Source organism: Manacus vitellinus, unplaced genomic scaffold, assembly GCF_001715985.3.
Source record: "Manacus vitellinus isolate BGI_N305 unplaced genomic scaffold, ASM171598v3 scaffold_0_pilon, whole genome shotgun sequence".
Classification (NCBI taxonomy): Eukaryota; Metazoa; Chordata; class Aves; order Passeriformes; family Pipridae; genus Manacus; species Manacus vitellinus.
Window position 1 is genome coordinate 7,368,932 of NW_021938789.1, and position 18,570 is coordinate 7,387,501.

The window sequence follows — 18,570 nt, forward strand, 5'->3', positions numbered from 1 at the left end:
AGAAAAAGGCCTCTCAGTGAAGTTTCTATCCTGTAACAGTCTATTAATTAGCCAGTATTTTATACTCATTTGCCGAAGTACAAGACAACCTACTGGTGTATTGATTGTGTTTATTTTGCAGTGCAGCTCTTCTTGCAGTGGCATCCTCATTAGCATTGTAAAGATACCTGGAATAGATGACACTTACTGAAAATCTTTCACAAAAAGATGAAACACATGGAGCAATTAAGATACAGGGTAAAACAACTTCCTTTTATTCACATGTCTTGATCTTGGCCCCCATTGTACAAATAATCTGCTGTGCAAAATAGTTTATAAAATACTAAAAAAAGCTTTTATTGTAAAAAAATAAAGTTTCTAGATATACAGTTACTTTGCACTATCACAAGTATTACCCAGTATTTAACATTTAAATTTACTGTCACAATACTCAAGTCCTGTAAACCAGTGACCCTACTGGTAGGAAAGCCACTACTGAAACTCAGGTTCACTAGGGATTTGTTAAGTATTTTTGTCTTGTCATATCTACACCCTTAAACAGCTCTGACGGCCCATACTTGGATTTGTACCCATATAATGAAATTAGACACTGGCCATCCTTTCCTCCATTATCAGGTAAAAAATTCCAAGTTAAATAGCAAACTTAGTAAATGGCAAGTTTTAATAAATCATGGCAACACATGAGCTACACAGTGCAGTCACAGAATAACAAAGGTCCCCAAAAGTAGATTTGAACTTTGCTGAGAAGCAGTGTAAATAAAGTCAGCCTACACAGGGTTCTGGGCATGCATATCTCGACTCCTATCAGTATCCAAGCAACCTGGCTTAAAAACCAGCTCTGATCCCCCTATGCTGCAGTGCAATTGCAATCACTTGAACATGAAATGCCTCTAAGAAGTGTCGGTGCAGTCACCTGAGCCCTCACTGCTCCAACTCGCTTTCGTTCTGCAAGGTCTTCATGGCTAACCCCCAGAGGGTCATGCTGGAGAAGAAGGGTCCTTCATTATTCTTGTACGCGGCCGACGACGTTCGGCTGCCCAGCGGGTCATTGCAATGGCCGTCCAAGCTGACCATGGAGGAGCGGATCATGGGAATACCATCCGACTGCAAGGGTTCTTCCGCGGAAGACACATCGACGTCTGCGTAAGCGTATGGTGGTGGCTGCTGAGTCTGGGCTTTCGGGAGTTTAGCAGAACCCACGCTGAGTTTCTGCTGGTTTGCTGAGCCGTGGTGTTGAGCCATTGATCGCAACTTACAGTACGGATCTGCAGAACTATCAAATTCAGTGGAATTCCCAGCTGGACGAACTGGAAATTTAACAGACACTGGTAACAATGTAACAGACATTTCCTGGCCAAAAGAGTCAGAGCTCTGAGACTTGTCGAGGTCAGAAGTTTCAATCCCGGGAGTAAATTCATCCAGTGCGTTTGGCCCCTCCTCAGAGGCCTTACAGTGCATTTTCTTGTGCCGCCGCAGAACAGCAGAGCGAGTGAAGCATTTGTTACAAGTCTCACAAGTGTAGGGTTTTTCTCCTGTATGAGTCCTCACATGTCTACGCAGGTCACCAGAGCCTGCAAAACATTTCCCTACAAGACAGAAGTGATAGATTAGGAATTTGTTCTTAACACAAGTGAATAAACATGTTTTAATTAGAGAAAATATCAAGCGACATGTCCCAGTCGTGGTAATTTGTCTATGTAGAACAGGTTCAAACAAGTTCAATCTATTTTTACAATTCCATTAACTTGTTTCTTCTTCTTGATCTGATTTTTTAACTTGTGTTTCCCAACAAGTGTGTGTAGCTTTTTTCTCCAGAGACAGGAACATCCATTAGTATTTGAAAGCTGTGAGTGCTCTCAGTTTATATTGATCTTCATGGAGAAAAAAAAAAATTGAAATTATCAATTTAATTTGTCTGGAAAAACAGCATGCTGATAAACTTCTAATTATATTCTTCCAGTGAGAGCTGCATCGTACAAAGAAATGGTTTGTTCATTACCAAGGAACTATTCTCAAAAGTGCTGACAAAGTTAGCTTTTTTGTTAACTGCTAGCATAATGTAGCAGTCTTTTTTTAATATTCTAGACAGGGAATGCATGAGAAATGTAATTTTTATTGCTGCAAATATTAGAATACAAAAAAAATATTCAACTGTTTGGCTATCTTCAGAACAACAGCCTAAAATAAGCTCAATCACCATACTGCAAAGAAAAAAGTGTCTGAGGCTGAACCGTGGCAAAGTGCAGAAGAACAAACAGAACAAAAGAACAATTTCCAGAATTACTACATGATTCAGACACCTCACATTCTTTAACATAGCAGAAGTAAGCTGGTACCTATTTGTGATTTTTTTCTCATTTATTTTGTAAGGACAGATATCAGTAAAAATTAACTTTATTAAACGAATGCATAGTAAAACTGCAGTCTCAATTTTCAGCATTATACTTTTTATTTTACAACACAGATTTCTTTTCAGAACAGCCATTAAACAATAATGGTAAGATTACAAATTACTAGAGTGATACATTTGGATTTTTTGTGTAATATCAATGATTTCTTAATGCTTGATCAAATCCTCTTTGCACAATTTTTGACTTCTCAGTACAAGATGACTTGGCTAAAATGAAAAATATTCAAAAGACCACTACAAGGGAAGATGGAAACAAGCCTGTTTTAAGGACAGCAACACAAATGACTGTTTATACTTTCATATCCCACATGTCTATATTTCCTCATTCTGATGGAAGACCTCCTGATAATATTGGCTTTTTCTTGTGACTCAAGGCATTGCAAATAAAACATACTGCAATTGGACTTTAACAGATGAAACTACCCTCCTCCAAAGCTGATTCCTTAGAAATTAATAAAATGATATCAAAATAGCACCTAAGGACAAAAATATGAGTAGTATGCAGGATGGTAAGTAACATAGAGACCAGGATAGACAATGCAATTTCTGAGAACTATGTTATAGAAGGATGAATCATTGATCAAAGAGCCACTTTCAGACCACTTGGAAGTATGGCTCAGATTTTGAAAACAGGTGTTCTCTGGTACGAAACACTGATTGAGTTTTGATTTTATTCCAGAGGCTGAAGCAAAGGAACAAAAGGTTTTTATTATCAAACTCTATGGGTGAATGCAGTTAAAACCAAACAGTATTCAACTGAGGGGAAAGAAAAAAAAAAAAAGACCCCACTGATAGCCAAGTGATGTCAAACCTAACTTGCCATCAGAAAGGACTATTCTGAAAATAAATCTATTTTTGAAGCAGCTAGTATCACTACCTTGTTAGCAAACACGTACACATACGAAGTAGATTCCTCTTATTTCCTTTACTCTTCAACTGAAATTCTCTTTAAACTTCTGACAGATAAAGGAGTTACACCAAACAAAAGACTACAGAGTATGCAAGCCAAAAGATTTTGTGAGTAACTTTCACAACATGGTATTTCAATTTGAACCCATTTTGGTTGATTCTTATTCTGTTGACAAAGGAACTTCTACTTATCATTTAAAGAGCAAAGACATAACCAAGCTATGCAGAGTAATTCTTACCACATGCTGAACAGCTGTATGGTCTCTCTCCAGTGTGCCTAATTCTGTGCTTTACCAACTTTCGTTGCATATTAAATGACTTTCCACATTCATCACAGGTGAATACTTTATCTGCTGTGTGGGTCTTTTTGTGCTCCTTTAAATTACTGAAGTTACTGAATCCTAGAAAAATATGACAGATTCTGAGATTAAAATGACTGCTCACATTTCAGTCAAAAAACCCGAGAGGCAGAAACTCTGGTTCTCACATACCTCTGCCACAGATATCACACAGATGAGGCTTTTCTCCAGAATGAATAATAATATGACGCTGAACATCACCAGAAGCAGCAAATCTGTAACACAGTACAGAAACCTAATTAGTGTCTTTATAAGACCTATTATTTTGCTAAACTAAGTATCGTGCAGAAATTGAGTATAATGAATGCCTGATGTTCTGAACAAAGATTAGGATCTAAACCACAGATAAATGGATGCATTTCAGAAAAACGTTTTGAAACTGGCAATGTCCAATTAAATTTACGCTAGAAAAAACGCCCCCAAAGAACCCTTTTTCCTATTAATGTTACTAATTCATTCTGCATTTTATGCTACTCCTGCATTAGTGTATTTTCTGTCACTTGCTAGCTAGCAGAAGGCAGAATTATTTAATGCTTTGCTTAAATCTGTCAAGTTTCCCATGCTTCAGAATCCCCTAAAATGTAAAAAAAAATTTTTATCACCAAATAATGAAAAAAATATGATGAAAAGGTACAAACCTGCATGATTTATTACGACTCACACTGTTCAAAATACACACAACCGTATATTCTTAACTACATACCAATATCCAAAAAATAAAACTAAGACCACAAACTATGGTGATATAATTACCTTATTATGTACTTGCAACAAGACAACTGCAAAACTGTATTTTAATCCCATCAGTACACATTTAAACACAGTGTCTTTTGAACAAAATTGATCAGCATGCTGCCTTAGCTCTTGGCCCTTAGTTTATCATGAACATTAGCAGAAAACATGACCAAATTTTATCATGTTAATTTTACTAAGGTGAACAGTTCTACTCACCTTTTCCCACAGATTTCACAAATGTATGGCTTCTCACCAGAATGCCGACGTAGATGTGTCTGGAGATTACCTGCCTGAAGGGACAGTAATTTAAGCATTTAAATTCAGTTAGCTTGTTGTTGTAGATATAAAAAATAATGGGAACTATGAGACTGGCTTTTTATTCCTACTTCTAAGGCAGTGAAGACTACAAAGCATGTATGAACTCAAGCATTCTGATCTAGTAAAGACAGACTACCATGTACCTCAAGAACAAATTGTTTATGTATGCAATTATATGTTGACAAGAAAAAGAAATGGGGGAAAAAAAATAACCCTGGGATCAAATGCTAAGGGAAAAGAAAGACCTATAGTTTAAAACAGATCCAATTATAAATGAAAATTACACCATCTAGAATGCAGTGGAGAAGAAAACTTACTAGTAATACAGTTCATGTCTCATTTTCCCTGTCCTACAAATCAAATATTGTTACATGAGGATATCTGAATTCACCTACCAGGAGGTTAAAAAGAAAAGAATACCGTGGAAATTTTTCAATCCATAAAACACTAGAGCCAAGTGCTCCAGAGCTATATATATTCAGTCATATCAAAAGAAAAGAAAGTACAGAAATGAATGAATGGGATTAGTGGTAACTAATTATTACATATCTTTCCTCTCTCAATCCTATAAAAAGAATGCTAGTCTAGCAGACAAACCAGACAATGACTAGATAAAACCATCTTACTCTGTCCAACTATTTTTAAAATGCTTTTTAAAGCCACTGGTGCTTCTGAATGGCTAATCCACTGAGAGTCCAGTTCTCAAAGCACAAGATACAGCTAGTCTGGATAGAAGAGCTGCAGATGTTCCTAAACTGTGCATCCTTTCACAGTCAGTTTTTAACACTTCCATTCTCTGTGACTGATAGCTGCCTGGTTTTATTCAAGTACACAAAAGGAATATCGAGTCCTTTCCACTGGGAAAGAAAATTTGGGATGCAAAAGATTATCATGTCCTCCTCAGTCACAGTAAGACAATAAAAATAAGATCCACAGTAATTTCTTTTGACTCCTTTAGATAATAAATTACCAGTGATGATCCATCACTGTAATGAGAGCTTACAATATACCAGAACTCAAGTAGGGCAGACACACACAAACACAGACAGAGGACAGTATCAAATGTATCAATGTTTGAACCCTGAGAGAGCTCTCTTTAACCCCTGTAATTTTTTTCAGACTGCAGTGTGACTGAACCACTATTTTCTCAGGCCAAACTTCATAATCCTGAAATCCATTCAAAGAGAGGCATTAGGCACCTATGTCTGAGGAAGGAGACAAACCATGGAATAATTTCTGCCTTGCAAAGACAAGGAATTTTATTCAGTGGTGCATTTGAGAGAAAACGTATAAAAGACAGAGCCTTTACTTCTATCCATGTCACAAAACAAACCCTATCATGGGCACTTAAAAGTTATTCTGGATAAAGACAGAAGGTGAATTTGAAGTGCAAAAACCATTCTAAAACAGTTCCCATACAAGCATTTTAATGAAGAATAAAAACAATCTACAGAGAGCAGCAAGTAGATCCATTTATTTATTACAACTCTATGTAATTTCCTCCTAATGAGGCCAAAGCTTGTTATTAACTGTGCTAAGACAAAAAAACCCTAATCAATAGCTTGTACTCTTCCTGAGCTTTAAAGCTGGCACACAAGCTTGCTTAAAGCAGCATTGACAATGCCATGCCAATGAAAAAACATAAGAGGACTTTTGCTAGCATTTCAGAGAAAGAAAAAAAATGCTCAAAGGAATCCTCATACTGGTTGCACAGCACTCCTCACAAATTTGGAGACTAAAGAGATATGCTAGACTTAGTCCGTTTGTAACTGGCTTGCTTTCAAATTGAAAGACCTTAAGCATAGAGACACCCAAAAGAAGCTCTGCAGAAGGAGGTAAAACATGATACCCGGATCACCAGCCAGAAAAGGTGCACATTACAAAAGGCTGTGTGCTGTAGTAAGGGAGGATGCAAGCTTTGAAGTACAGAAGGCACCTTCTTCTCAAAAAATCAAACACATTTATTGCTACTTGTTCCCTACTGTGAGTTCCCATGTCCATTTTCCCCACTTCCTTCACTTTCTGCTCTGCATTCCCACACACAGAACATCAGTTACGTTCAGCTGGAGCAGAAATACCACCAGGCACAACGACTGCACTGTCTCAAAAGCACTGAACATGAAGGCTTAAATAAAAGTGTTTCTACTTCTGTGCCTGCAGATGGAGAAGATCAAGATCAAACATGGTCTTCTAAGCAAAAAGTAGATAGTAATTATCCTTGCAGCTTTCTGGTAGGTGGAATCTTACTCATTTGCAGGATTCAAAAGCAAGTACCTCAGGAATACACAAGATCCCTTTATGACCAGCTGCAGCACCCAAGCTGAGCACTATGGCTCATGTGCTGGACATGTGGGAATTGTCCACCCATATGTATCTACCTATAGCTTCAGGCAAGTGAGGTGATAAGGAGGAAAGGAGAGCTGTTTGAGTGTGTTGAAGTAAAAGGCAGAAACTTCCAGTTTTGTTGGGGGGTTTGTTTTTTTTTTAGTTAAGGATGTTGCATGAGGAGTCTGTCATGCCTGTCATACACTCTGTGTGTGAAGCTTTTTTATTCTCTCTCCCCCACAATAGTGGTACCGAGTACCACTATTTGCCAAAAGTACTTTTAATAGAATTTGGAAATATTCATGTTTTGCTTTTAATAACTAAAAGTTCAGCCATCAAAATGAATAAAAATGCACTTCTTTGTCTACTAAGAAGACCTAGTTTTTCTCAAAATGGCTCAATAAGCATGATGAAACAGTACTGTTCAGGGTATTATATTCAGTCTTATATTCATATTAAGCAACAAGTGGAGGACACAACTGCATCAGATTCATGGGTAAACAAGTCCCACTGGTAGACTATGAAACTGAAACAAGAGAAACACAAATAGTTGTGGGTGGGTAGACAAAGAACACATAACTCTAATTCTTAAATCAGGATCCATGAGAAATACCAAAGTTATTCAACAATAATTATTATTTAATTTTAGTATAAAAATATGTATCTGTTTATTGTCTCCTGTACTTAGATGTGTGCAGTCCAAACAAGAAAACAGAAAAGAAATAGACATTTTGGAAATGTGAGACAATTAGGCACCAAATTTGCAGGAATACAAATTAAGTGCTGTACCCAGAACAGGAAGTAAGCATTGGAGGGCAAATTAAGACAACTAAAGCTTAGGCCCTGTATGTAAGTACAGAATTTCACATGGATACAAACTTTTTTATCTGATTCAAATCTGCTTAATAATTTATGCCATTTAGGAAGATAAAACTGTACTGTGAATACAACATCATAGAAAATTCTAACCTGTACTTTTTTCAGACACTGTAAAAATGCTATTCCCACATATCCCTAAGCATAAGTCAAAAGAACAGTTTGGAAATGAATGTTCTCTGTATTTCAAATATAGTGTGGCTCTGGATAGTTAAACATTCATTTGAAGGTAAAATACATAACACATCTACTGAGAGCAGACAGAATCAAAGGTACAAAATGCATCAAAGAAATCTAAACCACTTAACATATTACTTTCAAATAAGACAATAATTTATCCCTAAAGTGAAGTGTCTTTGAACAAAAAAAATCTTTATCTATAGACTTAAGCCCAAGTTTTTTAGAATCAACACACAGATGCATTTCAAGTCTAAGTACCAGAATACATAAAATATTCCCACCTGTGAGAAGTGTTTCCCACAAATGTTACATTCAAAAGGTTTCTCACCTAAAAGAAGAAACAGAACATAGAACTTCTAATAGTTGCAATGAAATAAAAAAATGTTTTCAATTGGTACACTTCCTTTTAAAACATGTAACTTAAAAGTAAAAATATCCCCAAAAGGACACTTACCCATGTATTTAAGGGGAAATACAAGAGGGAAGTACAGCATTTACCATTAAGCTTGTAAGGCAGACTTGCTCAGAAACAGGATTGATCATTCAAAACAAGTAGGTAGAAGAGTTTTGATATGAATGGGTGCAGGTTTTAATTTTTTTAAATACTTTCTTTTTTCATTTTGAAAGCTGTATCATATTGCCAGGAAGAACAGAATAGATGACAAGATCCTACAACAACAATGATGGGAAGTGCACCTGTTTTCTCACTTGTACAGAGACATATTCTTAAAAAGAAGGAGGAATGTAGAGAAGCCAATTTGACAGGGTTCTGTTTTCCAGTTTCAGTGTGTACCGTACACCTCTGCTCAGCACGTAGCCATTTGCTTCCTTATATTTGCCTTCAAATTCTCACCCTATATATCTGAAGGTTAACCCATGTATTTTTCTCCAAAATTCTGAATTTATGCATATAAAACTGGTATTCTTGATTCTCCAAAAACACGTGAGCAGCTTTAGTAAAAAACAAGTGCAGCCCACTTTAGCTTTTCAAAATAACTTGACACTCAATCTAGAATGTGACTGCACAATACTTCAATTCTCTAGCTGTCAATATAAGACAAGTATGTTTTTGTAATAACTTTTTCTCCTCCACAGTATTTCATAAAGTTGGGTTTTTTCTCTGCTTAGTTCCTAGTTTTTACACTGTGGATAAAATTCTCTGTGCAACTTCTAGAATTTTTAAAACAATAATAATGCTCAAATATCACTGAATTCAATGACAGTCAGACTTCTAATCATCTTTGATGAGTCTAACTGTACGTTTAAAGGACGTATATAATCTGGTCCACTGGTACAGGGCAACAAAACTAGTCTAAATCCATGTGATTTTGAAAGCAGATGTTTCCAAAGAGAAAAAGAGATCTTAAAATGTGTTTCATCTTCGTGCTTATTCAAAAATGTGTCTATAGACTTTTATTTACTTTTTTAATTCTGGTTTTCCTCACTTTACAGAACACCTCTTGGCTTCTCTTCCACCAAGTATTCTCTACATCAGTATTTTTCCTCCACCCTTAGAAATGTTACAAGCAACATCTACCATACTCAGGTGCTGAGGTTCCATTTTCCTTTCCTGCTGCCAAAGCAGATGAAGTTCTTTCTACATATTTTAAGATCAAGGACTAAATGCAGTTCTCTTTAGATTTTAAAACATAGAGTAAACATACAGTTATGTTGCTCCACAGATAGCAATCCTGCAGTTAACCTGACAATTTGAGGCTTTATCTACTTAATGAAGAATGGAAATCTTCTGGCAGTTTTAAAAAAGCTTTTATTCAATTAAAGACAAAAATTATGAAACCAGTAACTCAACTATAAAGAGCACTGAGGCTTAATTTAATTTCATTATGGCTCTAAACATGCAAATTTCTGGTATTGACAATACAAATCTAAATTAAACCAACGGGGAGCCATATCTGTAGCAACTGGGAAGGATTCTGAAAATTGCCAAAGCATCAAGGTAATTTGAAATAGAAGATAAAAAACACTAGTAGCAATTTCTGCAGAAATTACCTACACACACACAAAAAAAATTACTGCAGACCTAAAGACTAGTATCTGAACAGGAATCCACTCTGAAATGACTAGAGGGGGAGGGAGGGAATTGGAGGCTCAAATTTCTCAAAACTATTGTTGTAGGCTGCAGGCAAACTCATTATAATCGTAATGATGTACAAAGAGTTGGGAGTTTTTCCCCCCAAGATAAAGATAAAACTAAAGTTTTGTTTGAAAAAGAAACATCAAATTAGTTTTTGGAGAACCATTTTGCACTTGCATAAAATTCCAAACCACTGGGCTTATCAGGTACCCTGTTGCTCAATTAGCCTCACTGTACCTTGGGGTGTATTAGTGAGAGTGCAGCTGCTAAACTGGAGATTATCCTTCTCTGCCTATCACTGGTGAGACCGTATCTGGAGCCTTAAGAAAAGAAGGTAAACAGGAAATCTTATTGTTCTACATGGAACATCTGCCTTCCCCTACATGGGAAGACAGATGCAACCAGGTTGTTCTTGGTACACAGTTTTAGGACAAGAGGTGACAGACACAAGTTTGATCATGAGAAATTCTGATCGGATATAAGAAAATAATCTTTTCCCCACAAGGGTGGTCAGACACTGGAAGTGATTGCCTAGAGAGATGGTGGAATCTCTGTCCTTAGAGATGTCCAAGATTTGACTACACAAGGTCATGAGCAAAATAACCCAATGTAATTTATGTGTCTTGAGTAGAGGATGGGCCTAGATGACCTCCAGAGATCCAAACTAATCTAAAGTATTCTATGACTCTACAGCTGTCAATTAATTCCAAACCAAAAAATTCTGTCTGAGGACACCAATCTTCCCAAGGACCAGGGCTGGATATACAGCAATAGAGAAAATTTGGGAAAAAGCAGTAACTGAGCTACAATTAAGACAATGCTTCAGCAAACAGCCATGAGACTTTACTTTTGAACCCTTGGACTGCTTCGTGTTTTCTATCCCCTGCTGCATCCTTCTCATTCAGCACTCTACAAGAAGAGATGAAGATAAAGTACACAATAGTGGGATCAAAGCCATGGTGTATCAGCTCCAGAGGAGAAAGGCATGAAATGCAGAAGTGGTATTCCTGAAAAGATCATAAGAGTGAGGAGCAAGACCCACTAAGACATGGAATGCTGGCAAGTTACTCAAGCAAAGCTCAGAATGAAAAGGTTGAGGATCAACAATGTATTATGACAGTGTTACTCTGTCCTGTTGTATTCCATCCTGCCAAGGGTTCATTCCATGGGGCTGGATTTGTTTTGGGTAGTTTTTTGAGATGAAAATATTTTTTTAAAATATTTTTTAAAAATCTCAACAAAAACACTGGATGTTTTTGGACAGGTATGGACTGTATAAGAGAAATATACTTGCTTCCCTTTTTTCAGACATGTCAATATAATGAAAACAAATTATAACATTCAGTCAAGTCAAAATCAGTCAAAGTCAATGAGAGTAAGCTCTCTTTAGAGATTCCTTTAAGTATCCAGTAGCAATACAATTAAAACAACCAGACATCCCAGTACAACAACCTGTGTTGCACACAGTATGGCTGCCTTCACATAGAAAACCCATCAATGCAATCATGCAAACCTGTGAATTCTTCAGTAGTTCCTGTTGTTCAGGGACAGAGAATTTCACACACACTTTTTCTTGACAACCAGACCACCACCGCACTTGTGTTGAAAGAATTGTCATTTGTGGGTTAAAAACAGGTTTTCCAGTGTGAAAGATCCATTTCAGTATCTTATCTCTTCAGCAAAGCCAGACTGGAAGGACTTTCAGTAAGCACTGTAATAGCTAAATGCTTGCTAAACCTTTCGCTTAGTTTTAGAAGATAAATGTTTTTAAATAAAATTGATTAGCTAGCAATCTGCTGTGCTTTCTGAAGTGGCAGGTGAATAGAAATGGCTTTTAGCATACACTAATATTACTTAACTGCTAGTATATCTAAAGTCAACAATACAGATGTGCCCTGTATGCCTATATTAACATCCTACTCCCTGTCCACTGCAGTTTTCCAAGTACTCTTTTTGTACTAGTTGGATATTTAAAAACAAAATAATGTGACCCAAGAATAACAGGGAAGCAACCAGGCATTTCTAGTCATATTCTTGCTTCAATTTCTCCATCCTTTTATGTGCTTATTACTTGTTAAACTTATGCTCTTGAACTTTTAGTTTAGCACATCTAGAGAAGAATGCTGATGCCACACTAAGAAGCATTCAAGTCTGGAATTTTTAAAAACTACTGGAAGAAAACAGTGTATGAAAAGCAGCATGGAATTCCTGAATCTTGGGGTGTCTCTAGCACAAACTCAAATGTTACTGCAGCCTCTCCCTCAGCTGGGACTTTTCTAGATGCTCTGTCTTCTATCTGATCACCTATTTTCCTGAAATTTTTAGGATATTTCAATATATCTGATGATGTCAGCTCAAATTGGATAAGATTCAAAAAAATACAAGGCAAAGAGAGGATCTAGGAAAGAGACATACAACTCTATCACAGGAGACCAAATTAAATAAAAAGCTATAAGGAGTATGAACATACAGAAGTAGTCAAAGGTAACAACTGAAAACTTTATGAAGCTAATGCAAAATGTTTGTATTTTCAGGTTCTGGAAAGATTTTTCTACTCATAATGTGGAAAAATAAACTTTTAATACTAAGGACCAATTAACAAAATAAATTAACGTCTGCTAAGAGGGTTTCATATTTAGTGTCAAAGTACCAATACATGTATGCTCATTTCCAAAGTGATGTTTATTTGACAAGACTGAGAGAGATGTGTTTGTATATTTAATACAGGGAAAAAGAAATATTCAACAGCTTAATGAGAAATAATGCTATCTCTGACTTTGAATCAATAGTATTACCTGACTAGATAAGGTAATTCTTAAACTCCTTAAGTATATCTAATAATAGAAAATGCTGGTTAAGTTCAACAGACAAATTAATTAATTCAAAGTCAGACCAAGTCTTGTTTTTCACTAGAATAAAAAGGTACTTAGAAATAAATCTATGTTAGGTTTAAAAATATTACTTGTGAGTTTTTTAAACAAAGTAAATTATTTCAAAATTCCCATTCATTCTGCAGCCTACTTGTCTGCAAGAGCCTTACTCTCTAGGTAAACACAATGAAAGTTGTTATAAAAAAATATTTCTACAGTTAAAAAACATGACCACCAAACACCAATTACTTGTATCTCACAATGAATATATGACCAGAGAGAAATGAGGTGTTCTAGAACACTTGTAGCATCACCTATTCATTTACACTTTTTATTGCTATCTGGCTGAAACTTCTGGGCCACCCAACAAACTGACTAGAAATCACTCATCTCAAAGCAAGACAAAAATAAAGTTTTCATTGAAATTTCATTTTCATTGAATTCAAACAACGTTCTTTAAAAAAGCACCCAAACAAATACATAGAACATATTTTTTCTACAACTCTCAGCTAAATTCAGTATTACAGTCTTTATTTCTGTATGATTATTCACTTAAAAAAACCCCAAACAAACCACAAAACCATCACCTTTTGAAAGCAGACCCTTAACCAGCATCTCTGAATCAAGAGACACTGCAAGACAGTCTCTTTAACTGAAATATTTGGTCTGTAGACCAAGTAACTGATAACTGTACCTGTATGAGACCTTTTATGAAGCTCCAAATTGCTTGGATGTTTGAAAGCCTTTCCACATAATTCACAAGTATATTGTCTCTGTGACTGAAGAGTCTGTGATTGTCCTTCTTGTTCCAAAGAACCTTGAGATCTTTCCATTTCAACAGTTTGTTCAAAATTCTCAGGATTCACTAAATCTTCGTCTTCTTTTTCATCAGTAACTCTAACATTTGTCATGTCTCTGGTACTTTCATTTACAGGTTCAATTACTTCTGGTACTCTACTGTCATCCCTTTTAGGCTCAGGTGGCTGCTCTGCAGATTTCTGAGATCTAAGAAAATTTAACTTTTTGAGGTGTATTGCCTTCTTCAGCCGCATCTCTTTGGTTGGCTGCATAAGTGTGCTTTCTGCATCTTGGTCTGGAGCAGCTTCGTTCCCAGACTGAACCAGAAAGTTTGATGGTAAATGATCAGACGTTTCCAGAATACACTCAGAGTGGCTGACAGTGCAAGAATTATTCTCCACTGCGTTTATTTCTGTGGATGTGTTGTAAGAAAAGGATGGTTCTGCTCCTCTCTCATGATCAGAGCAAGCATTTTGTTTGTAGAACTGTTTACTGTAAAAGTTGCGTAGTTTGTAATAGTAATTTGGTTGTTTAAATGGAAGCTCTGTGCAGCTGCCATCTATGGAGTCTTGTGGCTGTTTCTGGGCATCACCTGGGGGTGTGTGCAGATTAACAGACTGTGATGTATGAGAATGGTGGTCAGCCAAGACTTTACTGGCCTGTGTGTCAGATGAGCACTCGTGCAACAGGTTTGTCCCATAACCGTCACTGGCACAGCTCCCATCTGTAGCCAAAGTATTCTGCAGTGAAAATACACTATTACAAGGCATGCTGGCTGCTTGCTCTACAGCTGTAGAAGATTTTAAAAAGGTGTGGCAAATGTTCAGCACATTTTGCACTTGGAGACACTGTGCAATGTCCAGCATAGCTTGTACATTGTCCTGACTAAGATCCAGGTGAGAGGTGTACATGAAGTCCAAGATCTGGCCTATGCCACCTACATTTTTAATGTCCAAGTGAAACACATCGTTCTTCTGGCCTGAAGAATTCTGGAAAAGGGTCCTGATAAAATAAGGCAAATACTCAAATACAAACAGAAATTATTCACAGGCACTTTAATAAGAAAAATACACATACACCTCATATAGACTGTCTGGTATGAAACAATTTATACTCTAAGGCCTTACCTAGAGTGCTGTATTTTTACAGTCTCAAAATGTCTCAATTACTTGTCATATATTAGTCCTACATTAGTGCACTTAAAGTATAAATCAAAACAAATGATCCATATATAATTTCAGTTTTGTATTTTTTAATGTTTTGAAATGACACCCTATCCTTGTGGTTTCCTATCCACTGTTATTCACATATTAAGTGCAGTGGAGTATTTACGGACAATTTTCAAAAATTGTTTTACTTAGAATTGTGTTTCTCCTTTCATCATGGCAATAAAAACAGGACAAATGAAATTTGCTAGTAAAAGGGAGAAGATAACACCTCCAAGTCAGCTAAACTCTTCTGGCAACTGAGTTTGTCCATCAAACTCTATCAGTAAATCTTATTAAAGTTCTTAGTATTAGTTCTTTCACCACAAATACACAGGAGGATGGTGACATTAAGCAAGAAGATGGCATTATTTTCAATCTATTATCTCATATCCAAAGAAGTACTTTTTTTACTGGCACTAGATGACAACCAAGTAAAAGAATAATGAAGAGCACAAGTATGTAAACCTAAACCAACAGTGCAACCAATACCCACTGAATTGTCATTAAATCATTAAAGTGAATGAATTCGCAAAACTTACTATTTGATGTAAAGTATTCTCGCATTCAGAGCTGTAGCTCTTCACATTCACAACTAGTCCTAGATTAAGTGGGTTCATACTCTGTCTCAATCAAGAACTTCAAGCCCTCCCATTAAAATCCCCAGTCTCTAACCTGATACTCTCACAGCAAACAATGACATATAAACAAACGGGGTCAGGTCACTCCTATGCAGTTATTTTCCTCGCTACAAAATGCCCCAAACTTAATGGTTCCTCTTTGTGGCCAAACTTTCAAATTAGGTTTTGTTTAAAGGTGGGCATAATATCAATGAGCTCTAAATCTTAAGGAAATGAGACCCTATGCCTAAACTTTAGACATGCAGAGGCTACTCTGAAGCCAGTGCCCATATCAAAATTCTTTCAGAAATCAAGACCATCCTATCTAAATTAAAACCAGAATTATAATGAACAGATCTGGGTTGAGAGTCTAAATTAATTAGCCACTCATATCCTATTGAATTTTAATAGGAGTTGAGTGCTTAGTTCTTTCTAACTACTTTAAAAAATTCAGTCTTTGAGCATAATTGCACTTCATCAGCAGGATTACACCACTAGAAGAGAAAAAGGAACCTCTTATCTTTTTTCCCTGGTTGTAACATAGAAATAATTTTCTTACTTTAGAGATGCTTCAAAAAACAAGGTCTAAAAACTGCCAGATCTAACAGCTTACTCATAAGTAATGTAAAACACTAATTTAGAAGATCCTCCAAAATTTGGAGGGTCAATTGAGGGCAGCACAGAAGGGAAAGAAACCAGCGATATGGCATAATGGGTCACCTGTGTACTTTAAAACACAGTTGTTATCTCTGAGAATCTGTTCTAAACAGAGATTCGATAATAACCTATATGGTCAAATTTTATTTTGAATATATGATTGATGAAACAAGTCACATTATTCAGAAGTGAATAATGTTTCATCAGTTATATCCCTTATCTGGCTCTGTTCATGTACTCTGCTATGTTCCTTCTAAGCAGTTATCTTTCCTTACTGAAATACTGAATGCAGGTCTATGCCAGAATCCGTTATATGAGGCACTATAAGCAAGTAAGGATCAGGAAAATGCCAACAATCCAACAGCATAGTATGAATACCTGACACAGATTTATCTCTGGACAAACAATTTCCCTTTTCTCATTATATTCCCGACAGTTACTTTACTCTGCAACTACCAGAAAAAAATACCCTTCTCAAAGAAAACCTCAAGCAACAGCATTTAATTATAATTTTAAAAAGAAGAATTTTCTATCACATACCTGAAATATTGACTGAAAGCAGCTAATACATTTTTGTGTGCTTTGAAGCATACACCTTTTACCACCAGCATGCAGTCACAGAGAAGCCCCTGAATGCGCTGTTCATGTAGCTGCTGGAGAAGATGACAACTATGGCTAGCAACAGTGTCCATGCTAGAAAATCACTTAAATTACCTACAATGAAATAAAACGCTAAGATGAATTTTAAATATTATATTGCAAAATTAATTTAAAATATTAGGAACATTTTCACAATTTGTTTTAGCTTCCAAAGGAAACAGACTACAGTTTACACCTGCAATGTGAGCTCTAATGACATTTTTCTGATTAAAGATGAGTCACAGTACTGCTCACCTGTAGATGCACAGCAATATACATAGGAAATACTGATTTTAATGAAGTTTTGCTTACAACAAAGAGCTTCTGCAAAAATCTAATGGTGCTGCCAATAAATTGAACTCCATAACCAGAAAAAATCACACCTTGATTTAGACAACTTGGACAAGAACTAGATTCTAAGGCAAAAACAGATCATGCCTGCAAAATTAATATAATCGGTAAAGGTAAACCTCAGTTTCCTCACCCTCTAAACTGAAAGGGGAGAATATAGTACTAGTATTATTGAAGACATATTTGTTGCTGTCCTAGCTAAATACATTTCCCATGTGGCTCTGATTAGACATAGTTATTTTTTAATACAATATAATGTTCAAATGAAAAAAATCCTTCTTTGAACAGATTGAAAATACAAGTAATTCCCATTGAACATATTTACATTCAATTCTATACTTCTTTTTTTTCTAAAGAAAGATGTAATTCTTCCCCTGCACACTTATAAATGAGAACTCCAACTATTAGGACAATTGGAACTTCTACCCTTCTAACTAATGAAGCAGAAAGACCATCTCGGGTTAAACATGACCAGAAAGTGGTTGCCCCATTCTCAATTCTCATGAGGACCAAAGGTTCCACTTTTTAGTTTATCCTGTTACTCTGTGCTTCACTGCCTCCTGCTGTATTACAGTGTGGGCTATTATATTGTGCTTCTTCTCTATGAACGTTTATCATGTCTTCTACCAGGCTTTCAAATAAAGAAACCACATCTGTTTGCCAAGCAGTTGCTTTCTCTGTGTACGTCTCCCACCACGGCATCCTGCAAATACTTTGACAACCAGCGAACTGCCTCTCAGCCATCAGGTGCCTGTCTCCCAGCGGGAAAGGCGAGCATGGAGAGCCGCTCCCGAACAGGGGCAACCCCCGCAACACAGTCGCTATTTATGATGTGTAAGTATGATTAAGCCTGGCCCAGCTGGGCTCAGGCTCGAGGTGTCGCACGGAGAAAGGCACAGAGGGTACAGGGGAGAGGGCCCCGAGGGGAGAGAGCGGGCTCTGGCCGGTGTCGGAGCAGCCGCTGCCGCAGGGCCGGGGCTGCGGGCGGGGGGGCGGCGGCCGCCCGGCTGAGGCGGAGAGAGCGGCCGAGGGCGGGAGCCGGCCCGGCCCTGCCCAGCCCAGCGCTTACCGGCTCCGGCCACCTCCCAGCTCCATCCCCGCCACCGGCCACTTCGCCGCCGCTCCTTCCCTTCCCTGCCCTGCCCTTTCCCGTTTCCGCGCGCAGCGCGGGGCGGGGCGGGGCGGCGGGCAGGCGCCGGGCGGAGCGGGGGCCGGGGCGCGGC

General features: G+C 37.3%; 1 protein-coding gene across 1 annotated transcript; it reads right to left on the reverse strand.

Moving 5' to 3' along the window:
- Window positions 1-231: 231 nt before the first annotated feature.
- Window positions 232-18,468, reverse strand: ZBTB49 (zinc finger and BTB domain containing 49). Its single transcript, XM_018067297.2, has 8 exons — window positions 18,417-18,468; window positions 16,898-17,071; window positions 13,772-14,877; window positions 8,394-8,440; window positions 4,630-4,703; window positions 3,811-3,893; window positions 3,559-3,720; window positions 232-1,586 (listed from the first exon to the last, which is right to left on the reverse strand). Exons 2-8 carry the CDS (start codon window positions 17,047-17,049, stop codon window positions 922-924), a joined length of 2,289 nt encoding a protein of 762 aa, XP_017922786.1. The 5' UTR covers window positions 17,050-17,071; window positions 18,417-18,468; the 3' UTR covers window positions 232-921.
- Between the last annotated feature and the right edge of the window lie 102 nt (window positions 18,469-18,570).